We start from the raw sequence: 26,791 nt of genomic DNA on the forward strand, positions 1-26,791 counted from the left end.
AAAAGTATGCTGGGCACTTGATGCCATTGTTTGATTTTCAACTGAACAAAGCAGTCAGTTTTCTGCAGTAATTGTTACCAAAGTAACAAAACAACGAATTATTAAATAAGGGTATCTAATACAAACCACAAACTCACTGTATTCATCCAGTCATAAGATAACTCTTAATGTCAGCTATAAAGACTAAAAAATATTCACTTACAGCTTATAATGAAGTTGACACTTAAATGCCCAAAAAATGCCACAGACTAGGTTCACACAACCACACAAGAAAAGTGGGTCAGTTACAGTTGAGATGACAATAATATTTGTTTAAAGTAATAGCTTTTGTAATACTTTTGGCTCCACAGAAAATGTAAAATGAGGAACAAATACTTTGCTTTAAAGGGGCTTCAATTTCACACAGAGATCTGAATGAAAAATTTATTTTGTCAGCACATACTAGTGGCTGCCTCATCTGTGGATTTAAAAGCATCTGTGGAATGATCCACATCCATAACCTTTTATGTTTTAAACCCCACATATATTGGACTGTTTAACTCAAAATTAATAATATATACAGCTAGTTTTAATTCAAATTTTGCAGCTTCCTACCTAAGAACAACGATTTTATTTGCTGGTGCAACAATTTGCCACGTACAGTTCAGCATTGCGTAATCATCTGGTTGTTGCATTGACCAAGGAGACTTGATTATTCCAGGAGAAGACATAACACCTCCGCATGCTGAAACACAAACAAGAAACCACGGCAGTTTCAACGTAGATTGCAAGGGCAATATCTGAACACAAAAACAGAAAAGAGGCCATTTTCTATTATTATTATCAAATTACAACAACAAAAGTACAGGAACAAAATGAATACCCTTAAATAAAGCTCACGAACATTTTTTTTGGTGTATTTTCAATCATGCATGGGAAGGACACTCATTGTTACACATAAATCCTGCTTGTGCCCTGACATTCATTTCTATGTCTTGTTAACTTCAAAATACCTCTGACAAAGGTGTTTCAGAAAGCTAAGTGGTAAATACCATTCAATAAACATAAAATATGAACCAGTATAAACCACATCCGAAGATAAATTGTAAAAGATTCAATGAAATAACATTTTCAAAACGTATTTTATCTTCTTTACTACAAAATACTTACATGTTGTCAGCACATTTGATGAGACACTAAAACAACAAAATGAGGTGCCAATTCTGTATATACAGTGATAAACGACATAAACAATATTAATCACATGGTGAATCCATGCACAACCCCCTCCCTCACATTCTCCCAACTTCAAAAAGTACATAAAAACAACCATTCCAGCTGCAACATAGTAGCAGGCTTTAAAGCTTCTAATAGAATACACCTTAGTCCTGGTTGATCAGCACCTCCAACCCATCACATAGAGCTTTCTACATAACAGATACTAATCAGTTCCTGACATGTATCAAAATTGGTTCCGATTCTTCTCCCATCTGAAACCTTTGCTGTCACTTCTGATGTGACCACTCTTTACACCAACATCCCACATACATGCAGACTCTCAGCTCTAGAACCTACCTCTCCCAACAAACACCTGAAAGACTTTGTAAACCCTCACTTATTGTCCCCCTACTCAACTTCACCTTTACCTATAATGACTTCACTTAGGAGCTTGGAACCTACAAACAAATCCAGGTAACAGATATGGGAACCTTGATCGTAATATCTTGTGCCAATCTTCCCATAGACAGCATGGGAGAGGGATTCCTCATGACTCACAAGCTGGGCCTCCTGTCTTGGTACAGATTTATCATGACATATCTGTGGTCTGGACTCATGATGATGAAGAACCACTCTACTTTCTGCAAAAGAATAACTTCTTTTCACAGCTTAAATTCACCTGGCTATTTTCAAAGTCTTGACTTCCTCATGACTGGAACCCAATTCCAAAAGGCAGTGCATAAGAAACCAACCGACAAGCCTATACTTTGACAGATGCCACTACGTCCACATCAAATCTTCTTTCCAAACAGCATAAGCACCACAGCAAACATATCTGCCCTCAACAACTAACAAACAGAAATTATTCTTCTGGACAGTATTCTCCTCTTACCAACTCCCAATTCCAAAAACTCAAAACATCCCTCCTGTCACACAATACCCAACACACTACTCTGCTACGGCTTTGGCTTTTTCAAAGAAAACACTGAAATGAGATCCTTTCTCTCTGATATTCTCCTCACTCCATACTTGGTTGCCTTCCATTGTACTCCAAACCATTACCCCTACACTAATATTGCTAAGCCTGCAATAATTCCTGCTGTGAACCCTGTCCACATACCATCCCATTGCCACCTACTCCAATCTCACCACTGGTAATTATACGATTCGAAATGCACAGAAACTTTAAAAACTACACATTTTGTTAATTAAGTAACTTGTGTCCACTGTGCAGTATTTGCTATAGGAATGAACACAGCTACACTGGCTAGGCACATGGAACGGCATAAAAGAACTCTATGCAATAGGGATATGTAGCAGACAGTCATTCAACATGCGCTATGGCATGACTCAAGAGGCCTAAGTGCATGCTGCATGAGATATTATTAATGGTGCCTGGTAGGTGCCTACTGCTGTACCATGACTTGTTTGTAGGTGACCACTATCTTGGCCAAGGGCGGGGACATCCTATCCACTTTCTTTCAGAACCTCAACACCGCTTCCCCCCCCCCCCCCCCCCCCTACCCCTCTTGTTTGCTTCACCTTATCCCCTTGAACTCTGTCCACGTCAAACCTACTAACCACCTGCTGCAATACCTCCACCTCAACAACTGCTGCCACCCACATCATAACAAGAAGTCCCTTTCATACACCCTTTCATACAACCTAGCCACCCATGGTTGTCACATATGTAGTAAGGAGCATCCCCTCTACAAATGTGTCAAAGATCTCACTGAGGCCTTCACAGACTGAAGTTGCCCTAACAACCTTGTTTGGAAACAGGTATCCAGTGCCCTGTCTCTCCTGTTACCCACCACCGTTCTCGTACCCACCATCTGGCCATAAAGGAGCACTCCTCTCACAACTGGCGCAAGTAAACTGTATTCTCCATCGGAGTTTCAACTACCTTCTTGTCATGCCCTGAAATGAGGTATATCCTGCCAATATCCTTCCCACCACTCTCACTGTGGTACTCCACCATCCAGTGAACATATGTCATATCCTTGATCATACCTAATCCACTTCTGCTCCCAACCCCTTGCCTCAAGACCCATATCCCTGCAATAGAACTAGATGCAAGACTGTCCTATCACCCTCTAACTACTACAGACCTGTCACAGGCATCTATTTTCCAATAAAGGCAGGGCTACCTGTGAAAACAGCCATGACAACTAACAAGCTGTCTGTCCACATGAATGTGCACTGACAAAATGTGGCCAAGAGACAGCTGGGTCATCCAACTGCTGAACATTTCCTTTGTTTTCATGATGTGCCTGGCCTCTATCTCTTCCTGTTGGTCTAGAATCATGAAATTTGATGAGAAGCAAGGTTTCAGTGAAGAAGTAAAGGAAACAATCCAAAAACTGTTAATCTGTAATTATATCACATAATTTTTTTCCCATTTGTTGTCTGTCTATCCATATGTCTGTCTGTCTGTGTGTCTATCTGTTAAGCTGCTTTTGCTCAGGAACAGGTATCAAGTTGAAATTTACATCAATTACAAAGGTCTACTGTTCTTTGGTGATGTAAAAAATGGAAGCTTCTAAGTCAATGAAATAAAAAGATACAGTCATTTATGTCACACATATTGATTCTCACAAACTCACTCATCAAAACCTGAAAATGAATTACCTGAGTAGAGGGTGATTTTTTCCAGAATGTACAAACTCTAGGCATTGATCGATGACAGGATGCAGAACAAAAAAGATCTAATGAAGTTATGTCCATAAAAGCATGGTTTCCATGCTAGAGACCATTTATTCAATCATACACTGTTATAGAGGCTGTGGTCTAATAGGCACTGTATCATGCAGCCAGAGTTACAGTATGTGTTAAAAATGGTTTCCATGTGCCTCAAAGGACATGTGTATATGTCATAGCATGTTGTCTCGCACATTCACATCAGCCAGGCTGCATCCAAACACTATCAAAGCAGCATGAACACGCTGCTCTAGTGTCTCCACATCTGGAATGGGCTCTGTATACATGACACTTCTGAGATGGCACCATAATCAGGAATCAAATGGATTGAGATCCAGTAAATGAGAAGGTCATGCAACGGGACCCCTCACCTGATCCGTTGACCAAAAAAGACATGACAGAGATGTGTCCAGATGTTAACGGCAAAGTGGGCTGCAGCACCATCATGTAGCAGCCACATAACCTTTCGAATCATCAATGGCACTTCTTCCAGCAGGGGAGGCAAAGTCGCCCACAAGAAACACCAATAGTTCTGGACTGTTAGGCAATGTGGAAGGAAGACTGGTCCCAAAATATGGTTGCCAATTACCCAAGCCCACACATTGCGACACATTGTGGTTGCACTGATGCTGATGATTCGCTGTCACCATATTATGGGGATACTGCATACTATCCTATAGATGACTGTTATGAAAGTTGAAGATACTAGTCCACGTAAAGATGGCCTCATCTCATCCATGAATAGGATAGATGACACAAAACCCGGAATCATGGTTGCCTTGTAAAGAAACCTATGACAAAACTGCTCACAATATTTACTTTGTACTGTCAGGCCAACTGTGGTCATCTTCCACAGTGTTAATCACATATTCCTCCAAGTCTGGTGTCCAAATATTTTGGGTACATCCTTCATGATTTCTTGCTTTCTGTAATGACCGTCTCAGAAAATTGGTGAAACACTTTTGCAAACATTGAATGCTGTGATTGTTGTTGGTGTGGACAGGTCTCCTGATACAACCTTGCCATCTGTGTTCCGTAAGTAAACACCATGTTGCCAAGCTTTCAATTTGAATACAGACCCATTGTGTACAATGCTGTATCACAACCACTAAAAGGTGAGTCAGCAAGAGAAGTGAATCAGACACAATATTACTAATTACTATGGCAGAAGAGGGCATTAGAGCATGATGTATGAGGAACAGTAGCACCCTCTGGGAGGAAACCATGGATATCGTGACTGGCTGCATGGTACAGTGCGTTTTAGACCACATCTCTGTGACAAAGTATGACTGAATAAATGGTCTCTAGCATGGAAACCATAAGACATAAGTTCATTAGACCCTTTTTGTTACGTATCCTCTCATCGATCAATCCTTAGAGTTCCACAGTGGAAAAAATCACCCTGTATACATAATGAAGTTTGTACAGAAATATCAGTATACAAGCCATACTTACACTTGTCCAGTTACTATTGGTAAAGTATTTTCACTCATCTGTAATATTTGTGTGTTGTTACATAATAATTCTCTATATAATAATTACAGATCAGAAAGTTCCCTTTATTACTTGGAATTATCCTTTGGTCAGTTCCTCCTCCTTCAATGCCTCTATGGTTTTCAGCAATGTTGAATCTTTCCTCAGTAGTGTCATTTAGTGCAGTGACGTCTGAGACTTTGTCCATGCTGCTGTCGTTCACCAAAGAATTCCTTCAAAGACAATTGGGCTCCTCACATTTGTGTCAATTTTTGCATACCACTGTGACCTCATCCTCCTGAAGCGTCAGTGCTCAACTCGCCAGTTGACCCAGCATAGAGAATCGTGGTCCATCACATGGTGAATACGGACAGAACTTGTTGATGGCCAAAATAATTGCAAGGCACTCTTTCTCAACTGTAGAGTAGTTCATCTCAGGATTGTAGAATACTCTGTGAATAAATGCTATCACTTTTTCAGCAACTTCCTATATTTGTACCAGAACTGCATCTATCCCGTATCAGCTAGCATCAGTGTCAAGTTCTGTCTCAGAATTTTCACCATGCAGTGCTGGGCTTGGGGGATGTTAGCACTTCCTAAGAACAAGGAAAGATCTTTTATGCACTTTGTTCCAGGAAAATTTGGTGTCTCCCTGTAGTAGTTCTTGCAAGGAACGTGCCTTGGTAGAGAAGCCCTTTATGAATCACCAGTAGCACAAACACATTCCAACAAAAGTTCTCACATCACAAACATGACGAGGGCTCAAAAAATTAGTGACTGGTCTTATTTTCTCTGCATCAGGACAGACTCCTGTCATTAACCAGATAATCCTAAATGTTTGTTTCTTGAGTGACAAAAAGGTACTTTTTTTGGACACTAGCAGAGACCTGCAGTCTCAAAATACTACAACACAGATGTTAGATGTTCTTCAACTGTCTTCAAAAAATGACAGTTTCATCCAGACAGCAAAGAGATGTAATCTATTTAAGGTGTCAAAGCAAGTTGCTCATCATTCACTTGGAGGTGGCTGGAGAATTACATAGACCCAGCAGCATAACTTTGAACTCACGGACCCATGACACATTATGAAGGCAGTCTTTTCCCAATCTTCTCCAATAACCTCAGTTAGCCAGTATCCTGCCTACATGCCCACAGTTGTGAAATACTTTGCCCCTTTCAAACAGTCTAGGGTATCATCAATATGTGGCAAATGATAAATGTATTTCTTTTTGATTTTGTTTAGTTGTTAGCAGGTAACGGGGGAACATCCCATGCCATCCATCTTCCTCACAAAGACCATAGAAGAGGACCAAGGACTTGCTGAAGGTTCTGTGATGTCATCTTACAACATCTTCTTGACTTCCTTCTGAATTACGCATCAATTGTTGAAGACACCCTGTATGAGACATCGGAGACAACCTATACAAATGCTGGCTAATTGGTGTATGGCCCACAGTGTTTATACAGTGCTTTATAATGGGGTATTTGGTGTGTCTTTTCTCCATTCGAGATTTGAAAGTATCTGAAAACTGGTGCGTAATGGGTAGTTCTCACCGATATTGTTTCTCAGAGAGGCCAGGTCCTACTGGCAGCTTAACAGTAACTTCTGCCGCTGCATTGTCTGTAGTGGTAGCAGAGCATGATTCTTTGTTGATGGCTCTGAGTTACCTGTCTTTGACTAATTTGGTTCTTCCTATGAAAGTACTTTTAAGGCTGAGTTGTGGCTGCTCATTACAGTTAGTGATCAAAATTTCTCCTGAACATCTGCAAGTGCTTATGATCATCAGTGGCATTTATTTCGTGAGCTTGGGTAGCTTTTTGTGATCAACAAAAATTTCACAGTTTGACTGAGAATCTACATTGATGACTGGAACTCATCTCACTGATGATGGCAGGATAATATTTTCAATGGCAAACACGTGCACTTGTTGGAACAGCTTCATTAACCTAGAGCACAGATTTTCAATACTCTATGACTGCCTGTGATGCCTGCAAGAACTCCCATCTAAGAATAAAATTATGACTTCAGTCTTTCTAAACAACAGTTTCAAAGGGTTGTGTTCTGTCAGTGATATTTATTCTTGCAAAACATGTTCCCATCAGCTGGATGAATTTCCCCTTTGTGACATTGAAACAATCACTGTCTGTCTATAGCTGGTAACAATAAACATTTGACATAACAGAAAAGGAGCCCCTTAGTCAGTACCTAGACAGGATGGCCATCAATGAGATTTCCTGACAATTTGGTAAATGCCATATGGGAGGATTTTCATCTACGGTGGCCTCTCCTTCATAGAGGTTGCTCCACTTAAGTTTTTGGGAGCTAGGAAAGCAGCTGGCAGCTCGGTACAGTGATGGGGAACAGCAATGGCATGTTGGGGAATGACCTTGTCCATTGTATGGCGATAAGCTTCATCCCACAGGATGACTATAATCATCTGCCATTGAATGGTGTCAACATAACTGTTGTTATGGTTGACAACTGGTGACACAGTGGCTGTCAACCACTTGTCTTCTTTCTCTGCAACAGCATACATCAAGTCCACAGCGTCCATAGTGAAAACAGACTGCTGTGCTGACATCTATCCTCCAAATATCTACACTCATGCTCATAAATTAAGGATAATGCTGATACACGGTGAACAATGCTCTGGTGGCTGGTATGGTCATCGCATGGTGGCGCTGGCAGCAGTCCACATACGCAGAGCTGTGTTGGTGCATGTCAGAGTACAGTGAAGCGAGTAAGTGAGAAGACATTTTCAGACGTGCTAATGGTGACTGTGTGTGGAAAATGGCTCAAATAACACATATTGATGACGTTATGAGGGGTAGAATACTCGGGCGACTGGAGGCTGGTCAAACACAGCAGATCATAGCACGGGTCCACCGTGTGGCACAAAGTGTGATCTCAAGATTATGGCAATGATTCCAGTAGACAGGAAACGTGTCCAGGCGCTACAGTACTGGACTTCCACAGTGTACAACACCACAAGAAGACCGATATCCCACCATCAGTGCCCATAGATGGCCACAGAATACTGCAGGTAGCTTGCTTGGCACCTTACCGCAGCCACTGGAACAGTTGTCTCTAGGCACACAGTCTACAGATGACTGAACAGGCATGGTTTATTTGCCCAGAGACCTGCAAGGTGCATTCCACTGACCCCTGGTCACAGGAGAGCCCATAAAGCCTGGTGTCAAGAACACAGTACATGGTCATTGGAACAGTGGTCCCAGATTATGTTCACGGATGAGTCCAGGTATAGACTGAACAGTGATTCTTGCTGGGTTTTCATCTGGCATGAACCATGAACCAGATAACAACCCCTTAATGTCCTTCAAAGGGATCTATATGGAGGTCATGGTTTGATGATGTGGGGTGGAATTATGATCGGTGCACATACACCCCTACATGTCTTTGACAGAGGAACTTAACAGGTCAGGTGTGTCGGCACATCATTTTGCACCAGTATGTCTGCCTTTTCACGGGTGCAGTGGGTCCCACCTTCCTCCTGATGGATTATAACGCACAGTCCCACTGAGCTGCCATCATGGAGGAGTGCCTTGAAACATAAGATATCAGTCGAATGGAGTGGCCTGACTGTTGTCCAGACCTAAACCCCATCAAGCACATCTAGGATGCTCTTGGTCGACGTATCGCTGCCCATCTTCAAACCCTTAGGACACTTCAGGAGCTCTGACAGGCACTGGTGCAAGAATGGAAGGCTATAGCCCAGCAGCTGCTCAACCAACTGATCCAGAGTACGCCAACCAGTTGTGCGGCCTGTGTACATGTACATGGTGATCATATCCCATATTGATGTCAGGGTACATGCGCAGGAAACAGTGGCGTTTTGTAGCACATGTGTTTCGGGACAGTTTTCTCAACTTATTACCAATACTGTGGACTTACAGATCTGTGTCATGTGTGTTCCCTATGTGTCTATGCTATTAGTGCCAGTTTTGTGTAGTGCCATGTTGTGTGGCACCACATTCTGCAATTATCCTTAATTTATGAGCATGAGTGTATTTTTCTATTGGGCATTATACTTGGCAGAGAAATTTGCTGTACATGAATTTGTCAGTTACTGGATTGCCGTTTGATAGCTGAGGCATACGTCCAAGTTGGCCAATCCATTCTTCATGGTGCATTCAAATGGTGGTGAATTTTGGTGCCAAACGCTGATAGACCTTTGTTCAACATTCTATATTTTCTCCTGACGGATGGGATCAACATTCATGGCTGATATCTCGTATGTTCCTGGTCTGACATTTCTGGCTGCATAAAACTGCAGTATCTCTCCTTTACTACATGGAGTATGAAAGAGGTGAGGTCATAGTGGTCTTCTACAAATGCCATAGTGATCACATTCGGGAGGCCGTCACAGGTTTCCAGAGAACGCTGATGGGAGCCTCATATGTAGCTACCTTACTGCTGGTTGGAATCCATTGCTTTCCTAAATATATGAACTTTTCAAATGATTTACTTAATGTATCCTGGTTCCTGTACATCTAGGTGATGGCTTTTACATTGCCTGATTGGAGCCATGGTGATGTATCACAACATAACCAGAATCATCGACGAGGAACAAGATTAGTACTGAAAGAGCATTTATTACAGACATCAATGTACAGTTACAACAGAACTCATTTCATGGTCAGAGAGCGCTGCTGTTACACATACACTGAATATTCCAGAACAAACAAACATTACAAACATAAGAAGCTTTGATAATCTTCCAGAAATGATACATACACAGGCAAATAACCAATATTTGATCATGATAGGGTTTCAACTGATGGCCCACATCATGCCAATTAGCAATGCTAGCTGCTGCTCTACAATGTATGCAGCAAAACTCACAATATACAGTCCTTGTTGTTGGGAATCAGAACTCAAAGAAACTTGTACCACAACCTGAAGCTGTTAATATCCTACAGTCAGTTCTGTACAACAGTCATATTTAAATAAACAGGTGAGAAAGAATCCATCTCCACACACGTCCTTCTCTCAAGCTGTCCTGATTCTTTGTCTTCACTTAGCACTGTTGCATTCTTTCTGTAGCAATCTGTAGCTTTCAAGCACACTGAAGAGCATTGGTCCCTAATAGAATCTTTAAATGTTAAGACATTTTGTGTTTCAGCACTGGAAGGTGTTTTGTTTAGACATTAAGGAATTCTTTGCTTAATAGACTACGCATCATAGGAAGCATTAATTTACTGCAATTTATAAGTCTAAGCCCCCCATGAACCAAGGACCTTGCCGTTTGTGGGGAGGCTTGCGTGCCGCAGTGATGCAGATAGCCGTACCGTGGGTGCAACCCCAATGGAGCTGGGTATCTGTTGAGAGGACAGACAAATGTGTGGTTCCTGAAGAAGGGCAGCAGCCTTTTCAGTAGTTGCAGGGCAACAGTCTGGATGATTTACTGATCTGGCCCTGTAATGTTAACCAAAACAGTCTTGCTGTGCTGGTACTGTGAACGGCTGAAAGCGAGGGGAAACTACAGCCGTAATTTTTGATGAGGGCATTTAGCTTTACTATATGGTTAAATGGTGATGGCATCCTCTTGGGTAAAATATTCCGGAGGTAAAATAGTCCCCCATTCGAATCTCCGGCAGGCGGAGACTAGTCAGGAGGACATGGTTATCAGGAGAAACAAAACTAGCAATCTACAGATTAGAGTGTGGAATGTCACATCCCTTAATCGGGCAGGTAGATTACAAAATTAAAAAATGGAAATGGATAGCTTAAAGTTAGATATAGTGGGGATTAGTGAAGTTTGGTGGCAGGAGGAACAAGACTTCTGGTCAGGTAAGTAGGTTTAAGAATGAATAACAGATAGGAGCTCAGGTCAGCTACTACAAACAGCACAGTGAATGCATTATTGTAGCCAAGATAGACATGAAGCCCACACTTACCACAGTAGTAAAAGTTTATATGCCAACTAGCTCGACAGATGACAAAGACATTGAAGAAATGTATGATGAGATAAAAGAAATTATTCAGATAGTGAAGGGAGATGAAAATTTAAGAGTCACGGGTGACTGGAATTCGATAGTGGGAAAAAGAACAGAAGGAAAAGTAGTAGGTGAATATGGAATGGGGGTAAGGAATGAAAGAGGATGCTGCCTGGTAGAATTTTGCACATAGCATAACTTGATTATAGCTAACACTTGGTTTAAGAATCATGAAAGAAGGTTGTAAATGTGGATGAGGCCTGGAGACACTGGAAGGTTTCAGATAGATTATATCATGGTAAGACAGAGATTTGAGAACCAGGTTTTAAATTGTAAGACATTTCCAGGGGCAGGTGTGCACTCTGACCATAATCTATTGGTTACGAACTGTAGATAAAAACTGACGAAACTACAAAGAGGTGGGAATCTAAGGAGACGGGACTTGGATGAACTGAAAGAACCAGGGGTTGTAGAGAGAGCATTAGGGAATGATTGACAGGAACAGGGAAAAGAAATACAGTAGAAGAAGAATGGGTAGCTTTGAGAGATGAAATAGTGAAGGCAGCAGAGGATCAAGCAGGTAAAAGCCGATGTCTAGTAGAAATCCTCAGGTAACAGAAGAGCTACTGAATTTAATTGATAAAAGGAGAAAATATAAAAATGCAGTAAATGAAGCAGGCAAAAAGGAATACAAAAAGTCTCAAAAATGAGATCGACCGGAAGTCCAAAATGGCTAAGCAGGGATGGCTAGAGGATAAAAGTAAGGGTGTAGAGGCATAGATAATTAAGGGTAAGATAGATACTGCTTAGAGGAAAATTAAAGAGACCTTTGGAGAAAAAAGAACCACTTATATGAATATCAAGAGCTCAGATGGAAAACCAGTACTAAGCAACGAAGGGAAAGCAGAAAGTTGGAAGGAGAGTATAGATGGTCTATACAAGGGCGATGTACTTGAGGGCAATATTATGGAGATGGAAGAGGATGTAGATGATGATGAAGTGGGAGATATATTACTGCGTGAAGAATTTGACAGAGCACTGAAAGACCTAAGTCAAAACAAGGCCCCAGGAGTATGCAACATTCTATTAGAACTACTGATAGCCATGACAAAACTCTACCATCTGGTGAGCAAGATGTAAGAGACTGGTGAATACCCTCAGACTTCAAGAAGAATATTATTATTCCAATCCCAAAGAAAGCAGGTGTTGACAGGTGTGAAAGTTACCAAACTATCAGCTTAATAAGTCACAGCTGCAAAATACTTACTCGAATTCTTTACAGATGAATCGAAAAACTGATAGAAGCTGACCTTGGGGAAGATCAGTTTGGATCCCATAGAAATGTCGGAACACATGAGGCAACACTGACTCTATGACTTACCTTAGAAGATAGGTTACAGAAAAGTAAACCTACAGTTCTAGCATTTGTAGACTTAGAGAAGGCTTTTGACAATCTTGACTGGTGTCAAATACAGGGAGCGAAAGGCTATTTACAATTTGTACAGAAACCAAATGGCAGTTATAAGAGTAGAGGGACATGAAAGGGAATCAGTGGTTGAGAAGGGAGGGTGACAGGGTTGTAGCCTATCTCCGATGTTATTCATTCTGTATATTGAGCACACAGTAAAGGAAATAAAAGAAAAACCTGGAGTAGGAATTAAAATCCATGGAGAAGAAATAAAAACACTGAGGTTAACCGATGATGTTGTAATTATGTCAGAGACAGCGAAGGACTTGGAAGAGCAGTTGAACGGAATGAACAGTGTCTTGAAAGAAGGATTTAAGATGAACATCAACAAAAGCAAAACTAAGATAATGGAATGTAGTCTAATTAAATCAGGTGATGCTGAGGGAATTAGATTAGGAAATGAGACTCTTAAAGTAGTCGATGAGTTCTGCTATTTGCGGAGCAAAAAACTGATGGTTGTTGAATTAGAGAGGATAAAAATGTAAACTAGCAATGGCAAGAAAAGTGTTTCTGAAGAAGAGAAATTTTTTAACACTGAGTATAGATTTTAAGTGTCAGGAAGTCTTTTCTAAAAGTATTTATATGGAGTGTAGCCACCTATGGATGTGAAACATGGACGATAAATAATTAGACAAGAAGAGAATAGAATCTTTGAAATGTGGTGCTACAGAAGAATGCTGAAGATTAGAAAGATAGATCATGTAACTAATGAGAATGTACTGAATAGAATTGGGGAGAAGAGGAATTTGTGGCACAACTTGACTAGAAGAAGAGATCAGTTGGTAGGACACATTCTGAGGCAGGTGTAGGATGCAGTAGTTACTTGGAGACGAAGAAGCTTGCACAGGATAGAGTAGTATGGAGAGTTGCATCAAACCAGTCTATGGGCTTTAGACCACAACAACAACGTAAGTCTAAGGTCATGTTTATCTTCATCGTGTATCTCTAAATAAATGTTTGTTATCTGCAGGTATACAAGTGCCAATATCTTGTGTGCTAACATGGCTGATGTAGCTTAACACACACATAAGTAGTACCATTGTGACTGATCACAAAATTTTCAAAATACAAAAATGAAAAATTCCACAGGCACTCAACGTCCACTGTGTGATTATCACCATTCTTGCCTCACAGTCCAGTGGTCTGGTTTGAGCAGGTGTGAGCCACTTTTCATTACACAGGAATAGCCACAGAATCTATTAAGTTTGCTCTAGTGGCCAGTCAGCTCAGCCAACACTATGTGGCTGAAGTTGATGACACGATCACAGCATCTCCCACACAAGTTTCATACAGTTAACTGAAGACAGAATTGATTCACTGAATGTCTACAGCACAATAAATGCATGTGCATTAAGTGTTAATGCAAGAAGACATCAGCGGCAGGATGCTTTTGCAATACCTAAGGCACATGCATGGTAAAGTCAACATGAGAACTGTACCCAAAACATTACTTCATATGCTCTGGGGTATCTATCTAAAGCCATAGTAGCATCTCAGACAAAATTGCCCTTGGACATCAATGCAGATCTGACTGACAGGACTCAGGATGCAATAATCCTGTCATCAATCAGTACTGTAGTTGTACCATGCAACAGTGTCTCATCATTGTCACTCATGTGGGCAGATTAGGATTGCCTGTCAAATGCTCTAGCTAGTGAACTTAGTGAACTGCTGGCTCAACACAGTTACAGGAAAATCATTACTGTAGAAAATCCTACAGTTATTCCGAAACATACTTGTCAGTTGTAAGTAAAACAGAGAAATCACATACAAAATGTTGATATCACCAGAAATTTGAGGAGTTGGTGTGCAGGTGTACCTCACCTTGAACATATCCAAATGGCAGGAGCAGTTGCAAATAGGTGCACCAATTCCTGGACAGTTGTCTCTCAGTGGAACTTCATTCTTCCTTTCCACTGTTAACAACTCATTAATTGCCACTTATGATTCAGAGCATATGTATCTGGACTTGGACCTGTATCATGCCTTCATTTGGAATTTTACTGTTGTAGATGTCACGGAGCATATAATCTGTGCCAACCTTCTGGCACATTACCATCTGTAACCTGACGTAGTAAATGCATGGCACATCAATAGCATCACTGGACAATGTACTGCTGGATTCTGATGCAATGTGGTAATTTACAGCACCAAGGTAGTGCAGACAGCAGGAAACAGATCTGCCAAGTTGCTTGACCGGTTTCCTGCCCTACCTGACCACACAGCACATGAAGGGAAGGTTCGTCACAACATTTTGCATTTTACCAAAACATCTGTGGCCCATACATTTCAACCAACATAGATGTTTAGTCTCCAATCATCTCACTATTGTAAATGCAAAGTTTAACTCAATGCTACGGGAAGATGTTATTTGCTCTTCTTGTAGTCTTAATCTTCACCACTGCATCTGGTACTCAAAAAGGGTGGCAAATGGCACATGTGGTGATTAGTGTGTGTTAAATGCTATAAGAATTCAAGAGAGATATCCAGTGCCTTTTGTTAATGGACTAAAATTAGGCTCTCGATTGTGTGACTGTGTTCTGTGTGCTGGACTGTGCGAAGGCTTTTATGGATATTCCTCTGGCAAATGAAGACATTTCAAAGACTACTATAATCACTCCATTCGAATTATTAGAAAGTCTTTATATGACATTTGGTTTGAATCATGTTGCTCAATCATGGCAGAGGTTTACTGACTCTGTGCTGCAGAGCCCGTCACCTGGTTTTCCATACTTGGATGAATCCCTGTCTTTTCAGCCACAGGACAACAATAGCAGTTACACATGGTGGAGATTTTCAAATGCCTAGAAGAGCCTGATGTGGTGTTGATCAATGCTAAGTGAGTTTTTGGGGAACCTCAGATTCCCTTCTTGGGTCATCTAATTTCACTAGCAGGGTCACCATTACCAGAGAAAAGTGGAAGCTATCATGAAGGTACCACAGTCAGGATGCATCACGGTGCTATGCCATTTCTTGTGGGCGCTGAATTTTTATGGGCAACGTCTGCCCCACTCAGCCAAATTGGAAGAACCACTAATTGCATCTCTTACAGACCCCACAACTAAGTGGACTTCACCAACCCACTGGACAGATGACAGGAGCTCTGCTTTTAATTCAGTGAAGCAAAGCCTAGCAAATTCTGCATGCCCACACCCTGCATTGGGTGCACCACTCACATTAGTAGCTGATGCCAGTTAGTGCAGTGTTGCAGCAGCATGTTTATGGTGCTTTGCAACCACTTGCCTTCTCCTCACATAAGCTCTCCACTTCTCAACAAAAAGGGAGTGCTTATGATCATGAGCTTCTGTCTATGTACAAAGCAATTAAGTAACTTTGACCATAGTTGGATGTCATAGAAATTATGATCTTTATCAGTCACAAGCCACTGATCAATGCTTTCAGACAAATGTTCACCATGGCAATACAAGCACCTGAATCACTGCTTAGTTCAACACAAATATCTACCACACTGGTGGTAAAAACAATGTGGCTCTTGACTGTCTGCTGCAGGTTAACACTGTGACAAAAGACATTGGTTTTGTTCAGCTCAGCTGATGAGGAACTTCAGCAGTTACTGCACAATGTTTTGTCCAGCCTTGAATTACAAATCATTGACATTCCTGTTTCTGACATCAAACTGTATTGTAACATTTTCATTGAAAGGTCTCGTCCATTTCTGTGAGCCACTTTCTGTAGACATACTTTAAACAGCCTCCACAACCTATCCCACCCTGATGATAGACCATCACCCTGCCTTGTGTCCAAACGTTTTGTCTGGCCTGGTTTGCAGAAGAATTGTCACAAATGGGCTTATATAGACCTTCAACATCAGGGCAATAAAATAGCTCATCATGTGCATGTACCCACTGGATAATTTCCAGACATGGCAATGCGAATCGTGCATGTCCACACTGATGTTGTGGGTCCAGTTCCTCCTCTTGGTGATAAATATATGGGGCGTTCAAAAAGAGACAGCCAGAGCCTGGAATGTGCAAATCGGTGACAGGAGGGTAATATCACGGTGTGTGTAACGAGGTGTGGTTATGACCAGAGCATGGAAGTTCACAACCCTCACTAGAGGACACACGTGCACATCACGTGACTATACAGAGCTAGCAGCAGCATACATCAATCATCCAAATGCTGCCAGTTGCATTGCAAACAGTGACATGGAGGTGTCAAAAGAAGAGCACAGAGGTGTTGTGGAAGGAGTAGGAGGAATGGACATTCACCGTTGAATGTCGCAAGTGCACGGCAAACACTGCATGTCCCTTGCAAGAGTCAAGGCATGGCACAAGCGCTTCAGGGAAGGATGAGTATCATTAACCGATGATGCACGGTCTGGAGCACACCAATGACATTGTCCAGCTGGTGAATGTCCTCATTACTCAGGACCACTGTGTGACAGTGAAAGCCAAAGCCGCTGTAGATGGATTGAGCATTGGAAGTGTTCACACCATCATGAAGGAATGACTGCACATGTGCAAAGTGAGTGCCCAAATGGGTGCCCCACAGTCTTCAACCACACCAGAATGCATGTCAAATGGCCCACTGTCTTGCTCATCTGCAGTGTTATGCTCGGGAAGGCATGAGTGTGGCTGGAGATGAGTCATGGTGCCATCACTTCCAACCAGAATCAAAATGACAAAGTCTCCAGTGGAAGCATCCAGGGACACAACCACCAAAATAAGCCAAGGCCATCCACACAAGTGCAGGAAGGGTTATGCTGATGTTCTTCTTTGACCAAGATGACCCCTTTCTGATTCACTTCCTGCAGTACGGCACAACAATGAATGGCCACCATTACTCGCAAACTTTAACCACCCTTCAGTAACCAATCAAATCAAAACGACCAGGCTATCTCACTTGTGGGGTCATTCTGCTCCCCAACAATGCAAATCCTCATACAGCCAAGATAGTCGCAGTACTCCTGCTGAAATTCAAATGAAAGGTTCTCGGCCACCCTCCATACAGTCTGGACCTCTCTTCCTGTGATTACGCCATTTTTGGTCTCCTTAAAAAGGCTCTGAGGGGCAAACAATTCACCTCAGATGACAATGTCCAGCTGTACGTGCGGAACTGGTTAAGATCACAGCCCCAGGAATTTTATGAGACAGCCATTCACTGCCTTGTGTCACAGTGGGACAAGTGTCTCAAGACCCAGGATTAATACTTCTAACATACAGGTACTGGTTTCTGTAATTATACCTCCGGCTCGTTTCTTTTTGAACGCCACTTATACTATCTACACTGTTCATTTCACCTGTTGGCCAGAAGCTATATCGGTTGACAACATTAATTTAAAATTGAGTTTCTCACTTCATTTGTCTGCTGCACATTACTATGGGCTGTGGGAGAGAGTCTAAGTCAGAGCTGAGTTACCTAAGCAATACAGCAAATTCTGCGGCACTCTCCATCACCAGACAACCACTTACCACCTGGCGAGCAACGGCATGGTCGAACAATGGCACAATTCTTTAAAGACTGCATTAATGTGTCATGCCATGTCACCAGACAACCACTTACCACCTGGCGAGCAACGGCATGGTCGAACAATGGCACAATTCTTTAAAGACTGCATTAATGTGTCATGCCATGAGCTGGACAATTGCATTACTTAGTCTCATTTGTCCTTTGCACTATTTAAAAAACAGTCTTACAATCCGAGATCACAGCTGCAGGTCCATGACTCCTCACCTCTACAAACTCTGTACACAGGCCCTCATTACGTAATCAAAAGAGGAGAATGATCACTGGCTATTGGACTAAGTAATGAAACTACTACTGTCTCAAATTACAGGATAGAATCTGCATATTTATTTCTAGAAGTGTGACCTACACTTGTGCCTCAAAACCATCCTCAGCCGCACACACAGGTACCACTATCCAAAACAGATGTACAATTTTGACCAAAGAATGAACTCTGGATGTTGAGTTCATTGCTTGAAAATGCATTTTGATGATGCTCCACTTCTCCCTAGGGATCTGGTATAGCAAATCAGTCACCTACAAGCCATCATTGAGTTTACAGCCCCGCTGCCAGAGGTACTCTTGTTTAGACATTGGTTCTTGTTTTGTTTTGGTATGCTTCCTCGTTTTCGACAGTGAGAATTTATTCGCACGTCTTATGTTAATTTACTGCAATTTATAATGCTCATGGTGTTGATTACAATCAATGTGTCTGTGTTAATAAATTTTTGTCAGTCAGAGTTGTTTGAGTGCCAATAATTTAATGGCTGATGTACCTGAATGCAGACATAAGTAGTTCACATGGATAATGCCATAGCTGCTCTGATCCGTCATATAAACTTATGTTCTGACTTGTATGAGTTTCCTATTAGCACATCCCTTCCTCCTTTCACTGTATTTACAGGTTCACAATTTCAATATGTTCAAAGAGCACTTTTTTTATAAACATGTTGCAGATATTGTCACAAAATTTAAATTGTTTTTGAAGAAACTGCATAAATCAGCAAATAAAGTGCTTTTCAGAAATGATGTTAGTTCTGTAAAGGTGGCAACATTAAATAGTATTTATCATGCAACAGAAGTGTAAGAAGCACTTAGAATATATGTTTCTCAAATAGAAAGCTTTTACTTACTGTAAACCTGGTACTTGAGCAAGAAACCACTCTTAGAAATGTATTCATCACTCCTGAAAATGATAGACAATCTGTCTCTGGATGTGACAGAAGATGGTGGTTCCTGGCCACAATATGTTCCCAAACTTGTTGGTACATTTTCCCATCTACGCAATGCACCAAATAATGTGACATTGTCAAATGAGCAAACATCACGTCCTGAAAATAGAATAAATAATCAGAAATTACATATGTCAGATGATTTTGTTAAAACTCAATGAATAGCAATTATTTGCAACTACATGCATAAATGCCAAATCTTTATCTTCTGTAGGCAACACTGGCATAGTATTCTCTATGCATAGTGTAAATACACTGATAAGCCAAACCACTGGGTGTTTATAAATGAATATCGGGCTTTTAACGCTTTATAATATTTATTACATTAAACTTACAGTTATAAATGATATGTCAAATGAAAGAGCAACTCAAACAGTTGTGTTTGGCACCAGTGCGCATGCGCAGTGTGAAATGTTTCTGCTGCGATCTGCTAGACTTGGTTGAACTTCACTGTCCCCATGCGCTGGATAGGCCACAAGGGCCCCAATGACAGGGCTTGTTTTGCAGAGCCTCCACATTCACCTGACATAATACCATGCTATTTTTTCCTTTGGGGCTTCATCAAGAATCGCTTGTATGTGCCTCCGCTACCAGCAGACCTCCCTGAATTAAGAAACCAAATTGAAGCAGCTGTTGCTACAATCACTGAAGACACACTTATCAATGTTTGGGAAGAACTCGGCTATAGACTTGATGAATGCCATGTGACAAATGGTGCTCACATTGAACATTTATAAGGTTCTTGGTAAAACTGATTGAGTTGCTCTTTCACTTGACATATCATTTATAACTGTAAGTTTAATATAATAAATATTATAAAGCGTTAAAACCCCGATATTCATTTATAAACACCCTGTACTATGACCAATGCCCACCGTAACATTGGATGTCACCTGGTGGTGTTGCAGGCAAGTGACCCAGTACCAAAAGCAAAAGTATGTAACTGGAGCAGACACAAAGGGGGATCACCTTAGCAAAGATACAAGCTGCAAATGGGGAAGTCCATTGAAATAAGCGACTTTGACAAAGGACAGATTATTATTACACCGAGCCTGTGAAAGAGTATCTCAAAAATGGCAAAGCTGATTGAATGTTCACATGCTGCTGTCACGAGCATCTACGGAAAGGGGTAGAAGAACTGTGAAACTACCACTACGCGCTAAATGGTAGGATGTCTATGACTCTTCACAGAATGTGGGGTTCAGAGGCTTGTCTTCTCTGTAAAGTAGGATAGATGGTTATCTGTGGTATCTCTGCTGAAAGAACACAATGCTGATGCATTTACAATATTTTCGGAGCACACTGTTCATCGTACATTGTTGAACATGGAGCTCTGCAGGAGACCACCCCTATGTTTTCGCATGTTGACTCAATGACAGCATCAGTTATGATTACAGTGGGCACAGGACCATCAGGATACCATCATCAATCAGTAATACATGTTGGCTCTTTGGGATACTAGGGTGATGGTTGTCTCCACAAATGTCACCACTGAGGTGAATGGCTCCTCAAAACATCCAGTGTACCTCGGACACAGGGTGGTGGGAGCAGTATTATGCTATAGAAGACACTCTCCTGCATTTGCATGGGACCTGTGGTAACAATTAAAAACATGCTGACAGCTGTGGACCACCTACATTCCTTCATGCTTGATGTGTTTCCCGACAGTGATGTCAGCTTTCAGCAGTGTAACTGTTCCTGTCTCAGGAATGCTATAGTGGTTTGAGGAGCATAAGAGTGAACTCATGTTGATGTCTTGGTGACCAAATTCATCCGATATAAATCCTAAGGAACCCATATGGGTTGCTATTGGGTGCCATCACCGGCTATGCAAATCAGCAGCCCATTATTTATGTGAATTACATGACATATGCATAGAAATCTAATGTCACATACTTCCACAAACCTACCAATAAACTGTCTCATTCTTCATACGCAGAATCAGTGATGTATTTCGTTCAAAAGACAGACAAACAAGCTATTAACCAGGTGATCATAATGATTTGGCTCATGAGTGTACAATCCAAATTTATAAGTACTGGAGTGACGACATTTACAACTTCTTACATTTAGACAGCATTAAATAATTTCAGAAACTAAAACAATGAAATAATATGCCTGAATGTGAAATTTATATATAACAAGAGATGTGACCATGTGTAAACAAAACCTCATAAATCTTAACTGGAAATAATAAACTGTCGCTGGATGACAAATGGTTCGAAAGCCCACCAAGTGATTTTAAAAATACAATAATAATAATCATGGCATTCATAAAGACTGAATCTGATAAAGCCAGCTTTAAACAATGGAAACTCCACGTTGGAATATCAAAAATTCTAAATGTGGTGCTACAGAACAATGCTGAAGATTAGATGGGTAGATCACATAACCAATGCGGAGGTATTCAACAGAACTGGGGAGAAGAGAAATTTGTGGCACAACTAGACTAGAAGAAGGGATCGGTTGGTAGGACATGTTCTGAGACATCGAGGGATCACCAATTTAGTATTGTAGGGCAGCATGGAGGGTAAAAATCATAGAGGGAGACCAAGAGATGAATACACTAAGCAGATTCAGAAGGATGTAGGCTGCAGTAGGTACTGGGAGATGAAGAAGCTTGCACACAATAGAGTAGCATGGAGAGCTGCATCAAACCAGTCTCTGGACCAGAAGAACAACAAGGAAAAGATAGATTGCAACTCACATAAAGATGACATGTTGAGTTGCAGACAAGCAGAATGAAAAGCCAATTACACTTTCAGCTTTCAGCCAAAGCATTCTTCCGAAAGCACACACATTCATCCACAGAAGTAAGCACAGAAGAACACGCCTCAAGCAGCCTAAATCGAAATGCAACTGACAGACAGATTTAAGAAATGTATGAATTCAATCTCTTTTTCATATTTTCCATTCCACGGAGATTTTTATGGCAAATCGTAGAAAAATGAGAAACATAATCAAATACATATGCACTGTAATACAGACATACAAAGCTAAAAGTGGTAAAATATTTGGATAAAAAAGGAACTATGATGAGGCTGCCTGTTATTCAGGTATTGGAGATTCTAACAGGATCTCCAGTCCCTCCTCAAATCCCTACATTCATCACAGAACATCTCTCCTTAGTCTATCTCTTTCTCATCCCCACCACTTGCCACACTGTTTTATACATGCTTCCTAAAGTTTGTAAACCCAGTCACACAGGCTGTACCATTGTGCCTGATTACTGCACCCTCAGAGACAATATCTGACCTTGTGAACCAATACCTTCACCCTTTTATTTACAACCTATCCTCCTGTTTATAAGACACCAGCCATTTCATGTACTGACTCTGCACAGGTTCTAGTCTTTTACCACCCAGCATCCTGCTCATCACTATTGACACCACCTCCCTCTATGTGAACATCCCCAATGTCCATAGCCTTGCTGCTATTGAAAACTAACTTTCCCAAACTCTGACTCTAAATTTTCAATCTCATTCCTGGCAACCGTGAACAACTGTATCTTCACCCACACCACCAAACTGTGACCAAGAGACTGTTGGACCACCCAGATGTCACACATCCTACACAATACATGTGCTTCACTTTAACAACTGCTTCACAGCCAGTACCTCTGGATTTAACAATACCATCTTTCTGAATTTCATAGTTTGGAATTGTCTCTGCAACTCTCCTCCATTTATGTAATCCCCTTGGCCTCCACATTCGCTAGCCAGTCTCCTCCTCTTCTCCTCTTGCTTATCCTGTACCCTGCTCTTACTCTAGTATTACACACACCTTCTAGCCCACCAAAGCACCTGCACAGTTCTTTCCCGTTCTCTACTCCCCCCTCCCACCAACCCCTTCCAGGCACAGCCGTCCTGAGTTGCACATAAAAGCCCTATAATTTCCCCTTTATGCTCCTAAAGGCATCACTAGGCTCCTGACCCAACCCTACTTTGCTATTCCTCCCCCTCCCTGCCCCAAGTGCCTTTTGCACCCATACTACCCATCCCAACAAAGATTTCTGCTTCTGTCAGACACAGTCACAGGCAGATCTTAGTGTCCAGAGACCATGTTAGTATGAGTTGTACTCATAGTCTGATAGCTGGATATATGTAACATTCTTCTTCACGGTGCCTGTCTACAACTCAACACCTCCTGTATGTGGTATGTTGTTATTACATTCTGGATTTTCCAATTTCTGGTTTCAGAATTGTAAAAAACGTGTTCTTCTTAAATTCAAAGCAGCTTGCTTTTTTATTCCAATATCAATCCATCCCAACAGTGATTTCAAAAATTAAAAATTAACAAAAGTGGAAATGTGAGAAATAATTATGTTAACAGTCATAAAACAGAAGAAAGAGGATCGTGTGAGAAAAAGAAAGAGATCTCATCAAATATAAAAGTTAACTCAAGGAGTGCTCCAAAGGAGCATGATACAGCATTTATTGTTTACACTATACAAATAAATCTAATTACGTATAACATCAAATCTCTTTCTGCCCATTCAGATGCTGTTTACAGATAATATTGTTGTACATGTGAAGGTCACAGCAGAGATGGAAGTTGCCCCTTTGCATAAATACATGAGATACTTGCAGATAAATAGGCTGAAAGTTCTGTCGTTGTTCAGTTACACTGCAAACAGTTATAAAAATAGCAGGAACACATGACAGAGGTGACCCAAAGTGGAGTAACCACATAAAATTAGCTATACAAAATGTTGCCAAACTGAGATCCGGTCACAAACATCGCCTATCCCAACAAAGGGAGGGCTAGCTGTGAAACCAGTCATGTGATCTACAAGCTAAGCTGTACATTCTGTGCAGCATTCTATGTGGGTGTGACAACCAACAAGCTGTCTGTTCGTATGAATGGCTGCAGACAAACTGTGGCCATTTTCAATGACTGCTTCACAGCCTGTGTCATATGGAGCTGTCCCACCAACACCCCTTTTATGAAATGCGCAGGTGAAAACTCTCCCTGCAATATATCCTATGTTACCGTAACCCTCCTGGCCTCAATCTTCATTGGTCATTGTCCTCATCCATCTAACCCCTTATCTGTTCCTGTTCTAGCAACACACAGCTCTCTATTCAACCAAGTCTTTTTAATACCCTACTTTTCCGCTACAACCCCCCCCCCCCCCCCCTCCCACCTCTCACCCGCCCTCTGTCTAACTTCTCGACTGAACCTAGCTTCCCTACCCTCCTGGCCAGTGCACACCTCCCAGCAGCACATCACCGTCCCCCACCCCTACCCTGGTATACATCCCCTCCCTGCTCCAGCCTCCTCCTTACCCACCCCCCCCCCCCCCCCCCCCCCAGTTGCACTGCTGCTGCTGCTCACAGAGTGTCTTCAGCTGCCGGAGACTGTGGTCGTGTGTATGAGCTGTTTTTTCGTGTGCGTGTGTGTGTGTCTGTTCTCCATTTTTGACAAAGGCCTTGTTGGCTGGAAGCTTATTTTGTGACCGTCTTTTTGTTGTACCTATCTGCAAGTTAGCATCTCCACTACATGCTGAGTAGCAACTGTCGTTTTCATAATATTGTTACATTCCACCCTCAATTTTCCATTGTTTGCCCACATTAATTTATTTTATTGCCTACGGTGTTAACTGCCAGTTAGAAATATTTTATACAATGCTTTGTAAAATTCACTATGGCATTAATGAACTGTCAACGAACACTACAGCAAAATATTAATTAATACAAAACTTTTGTGACAAAATATGTTACAAACGTAGAGAAAATGCATTAATTTGTGTACAATGTCAAATATTACTGCCATTCTGTTGCCATAAATGTATACCTCTTTCAATATTGAAATCCAAAAAGTGAGCTTCTATAACATGACCTGGTGCAACGATGGTATAATTACAAGTAAGATCTGGAGCATAACCATTTGGATAACCAGGTGACATAACAGTTCCCTCAGTTCTGTTTGATATAATTCCTCCACATGCATAATTCCATAAGGCCTGTAAAATTAAATTTCATTCATTCATTTATTATATGAGATATTACAGCTTCTATAATTAATAGATCACACTTCATACACTGTTAGATGTACTGGTATTTAGATTGTAGCCGCATGTAATACAATTATATGTTCAAGCACATCAGTATAAACTGTTACATCAGTAAAATAATTTTATATGCTGATGTGGTTGATCTCTATTAATATTAGATTTTTCATGTTTCATCTGATAGGTAAGAAACATGTAATGTTCAAAACTATTTCTATATTAGAGGAAAAATTACACATCATGTAAAGATAAGTTTATAAAGCACACTCACATATACAAGAGAATATGGTGTCAGGTATTATATAATACACCACAGTTTAGGGATAAAAGTGCCCTTTGCACTTAATTAAGAAACAGTAAGCAAGAAAGAACTTATCTAAACCTGTTAAATTTGCTGTATCTGGAAATCTATATTACCAAATGGAATAAAATACAGTGGCAGTAAGATGCAAGTCTCAGTCCTTGTTGCAGGTGCTGGAAGTGTCATACAAAATATGCTGCAACTCTTAAATAATCTATGAATTGCAAGTAGATTGGTTGTGTGTCTCTTTGATGGCTGCCTGCTTGTCTGTACAAATATTTTCTCACAAATTATGAGACACTAGTATTTACTTTCAGGATAACTGTAAGTACTGCTGAAGGCTGCTTGGCTTTGTCTTCCCTTGTCCCCACAACAGGTGGGTCTCTCTCTTCGCAGAGTCTCAGTGATCTGTCCTCCTTTTCAACCTTACCCAATTTATCTCTCTCTTCCCCTCAAGGAAGACCTTACTAATTCTGAAAGCTAATAAATGTATTACTTTCACTTTTATGTTTGTATCAACAGTACTACACATTTTGCCTCCTGAAGGCAGATGCTGCCAGCAATTCTGTCTCATAAATTGTCAATTTTCTCAAATATTCTACCATTCTCACATCATGCTCTTGTATTTTCACAGTAGTGATCATTTCATTTTTTTAATCATTGACACGTCACTTCATAATAGTAAAATTCCAAAATTTTGCTCCAATTATAAAAATTTTATTTCAGATAAACATAAAAAAAAGCAAATACACAGTGTGTGTGTATGTGTGTGTGTGTGTGTGTGTGATCTTTCTCAAAGATCTACAGAGGAATAGGACAATGGTGTAAAAGATGAGAATTATCTTAGAAGCTTCTCTGTGTGATTCATAAGCCCTGGAGGAGCACGAGGTGCACCTAAAATCAAACACAAGTAAACTGACAGTCCAGTATGGTTAAGGATGTGTGGAGAAATGTTAGCCACAATTAGAAATTAATACAAA

The 26,791-nt window shown here is 41.0% G+C and overlaps 1 protein-coding gene across 1 annotated transcript in view; it reads right to left on the reverse strand.

Moving 5' to 3' along the window:
• LOC126419763 (cubilin-like) overlaps window positions 1–26,791 on the reverse strand; it is a 753,686-nt gene that overhangs the window by 108,994 nt on the left and 617,901 nt on the right. The window contains exons 55-57 of the mRNA XM_050086938.1: window positions 25,294–25,462; window positions 19,399–19,596; window positions 595–724 (exon numbers count right to left, since the gene is read on the reverse strand). Coding sequence (XP_049942895.1) covers window positions 595–724; window positions 19,399–19,596; window positions 25,294–25,462 — 497 coding nt within the window. The remainder of the gene's footprint in view (window positions 1–594; window positions 725–19,398; window positions 19,597–25,293; window positions 25,463–26,791) is intronic.

The sequence above is a fragment of the Schistocerca serialis genome, chromosome 9 (assembly GCF_023864345.2).
Source record: "Schistocerca serialis cubense isolate TAMUIC-IGC-003099 chromosome 9, iqSchSeri2.2, whole genome shotgun sequence".
Lineage (NCBI taxonomy): Eukaryota > Metazoa > Arthropoda > Insecta > Orthoptera > Acrididae > Schistocerca > Schistocerca serialis.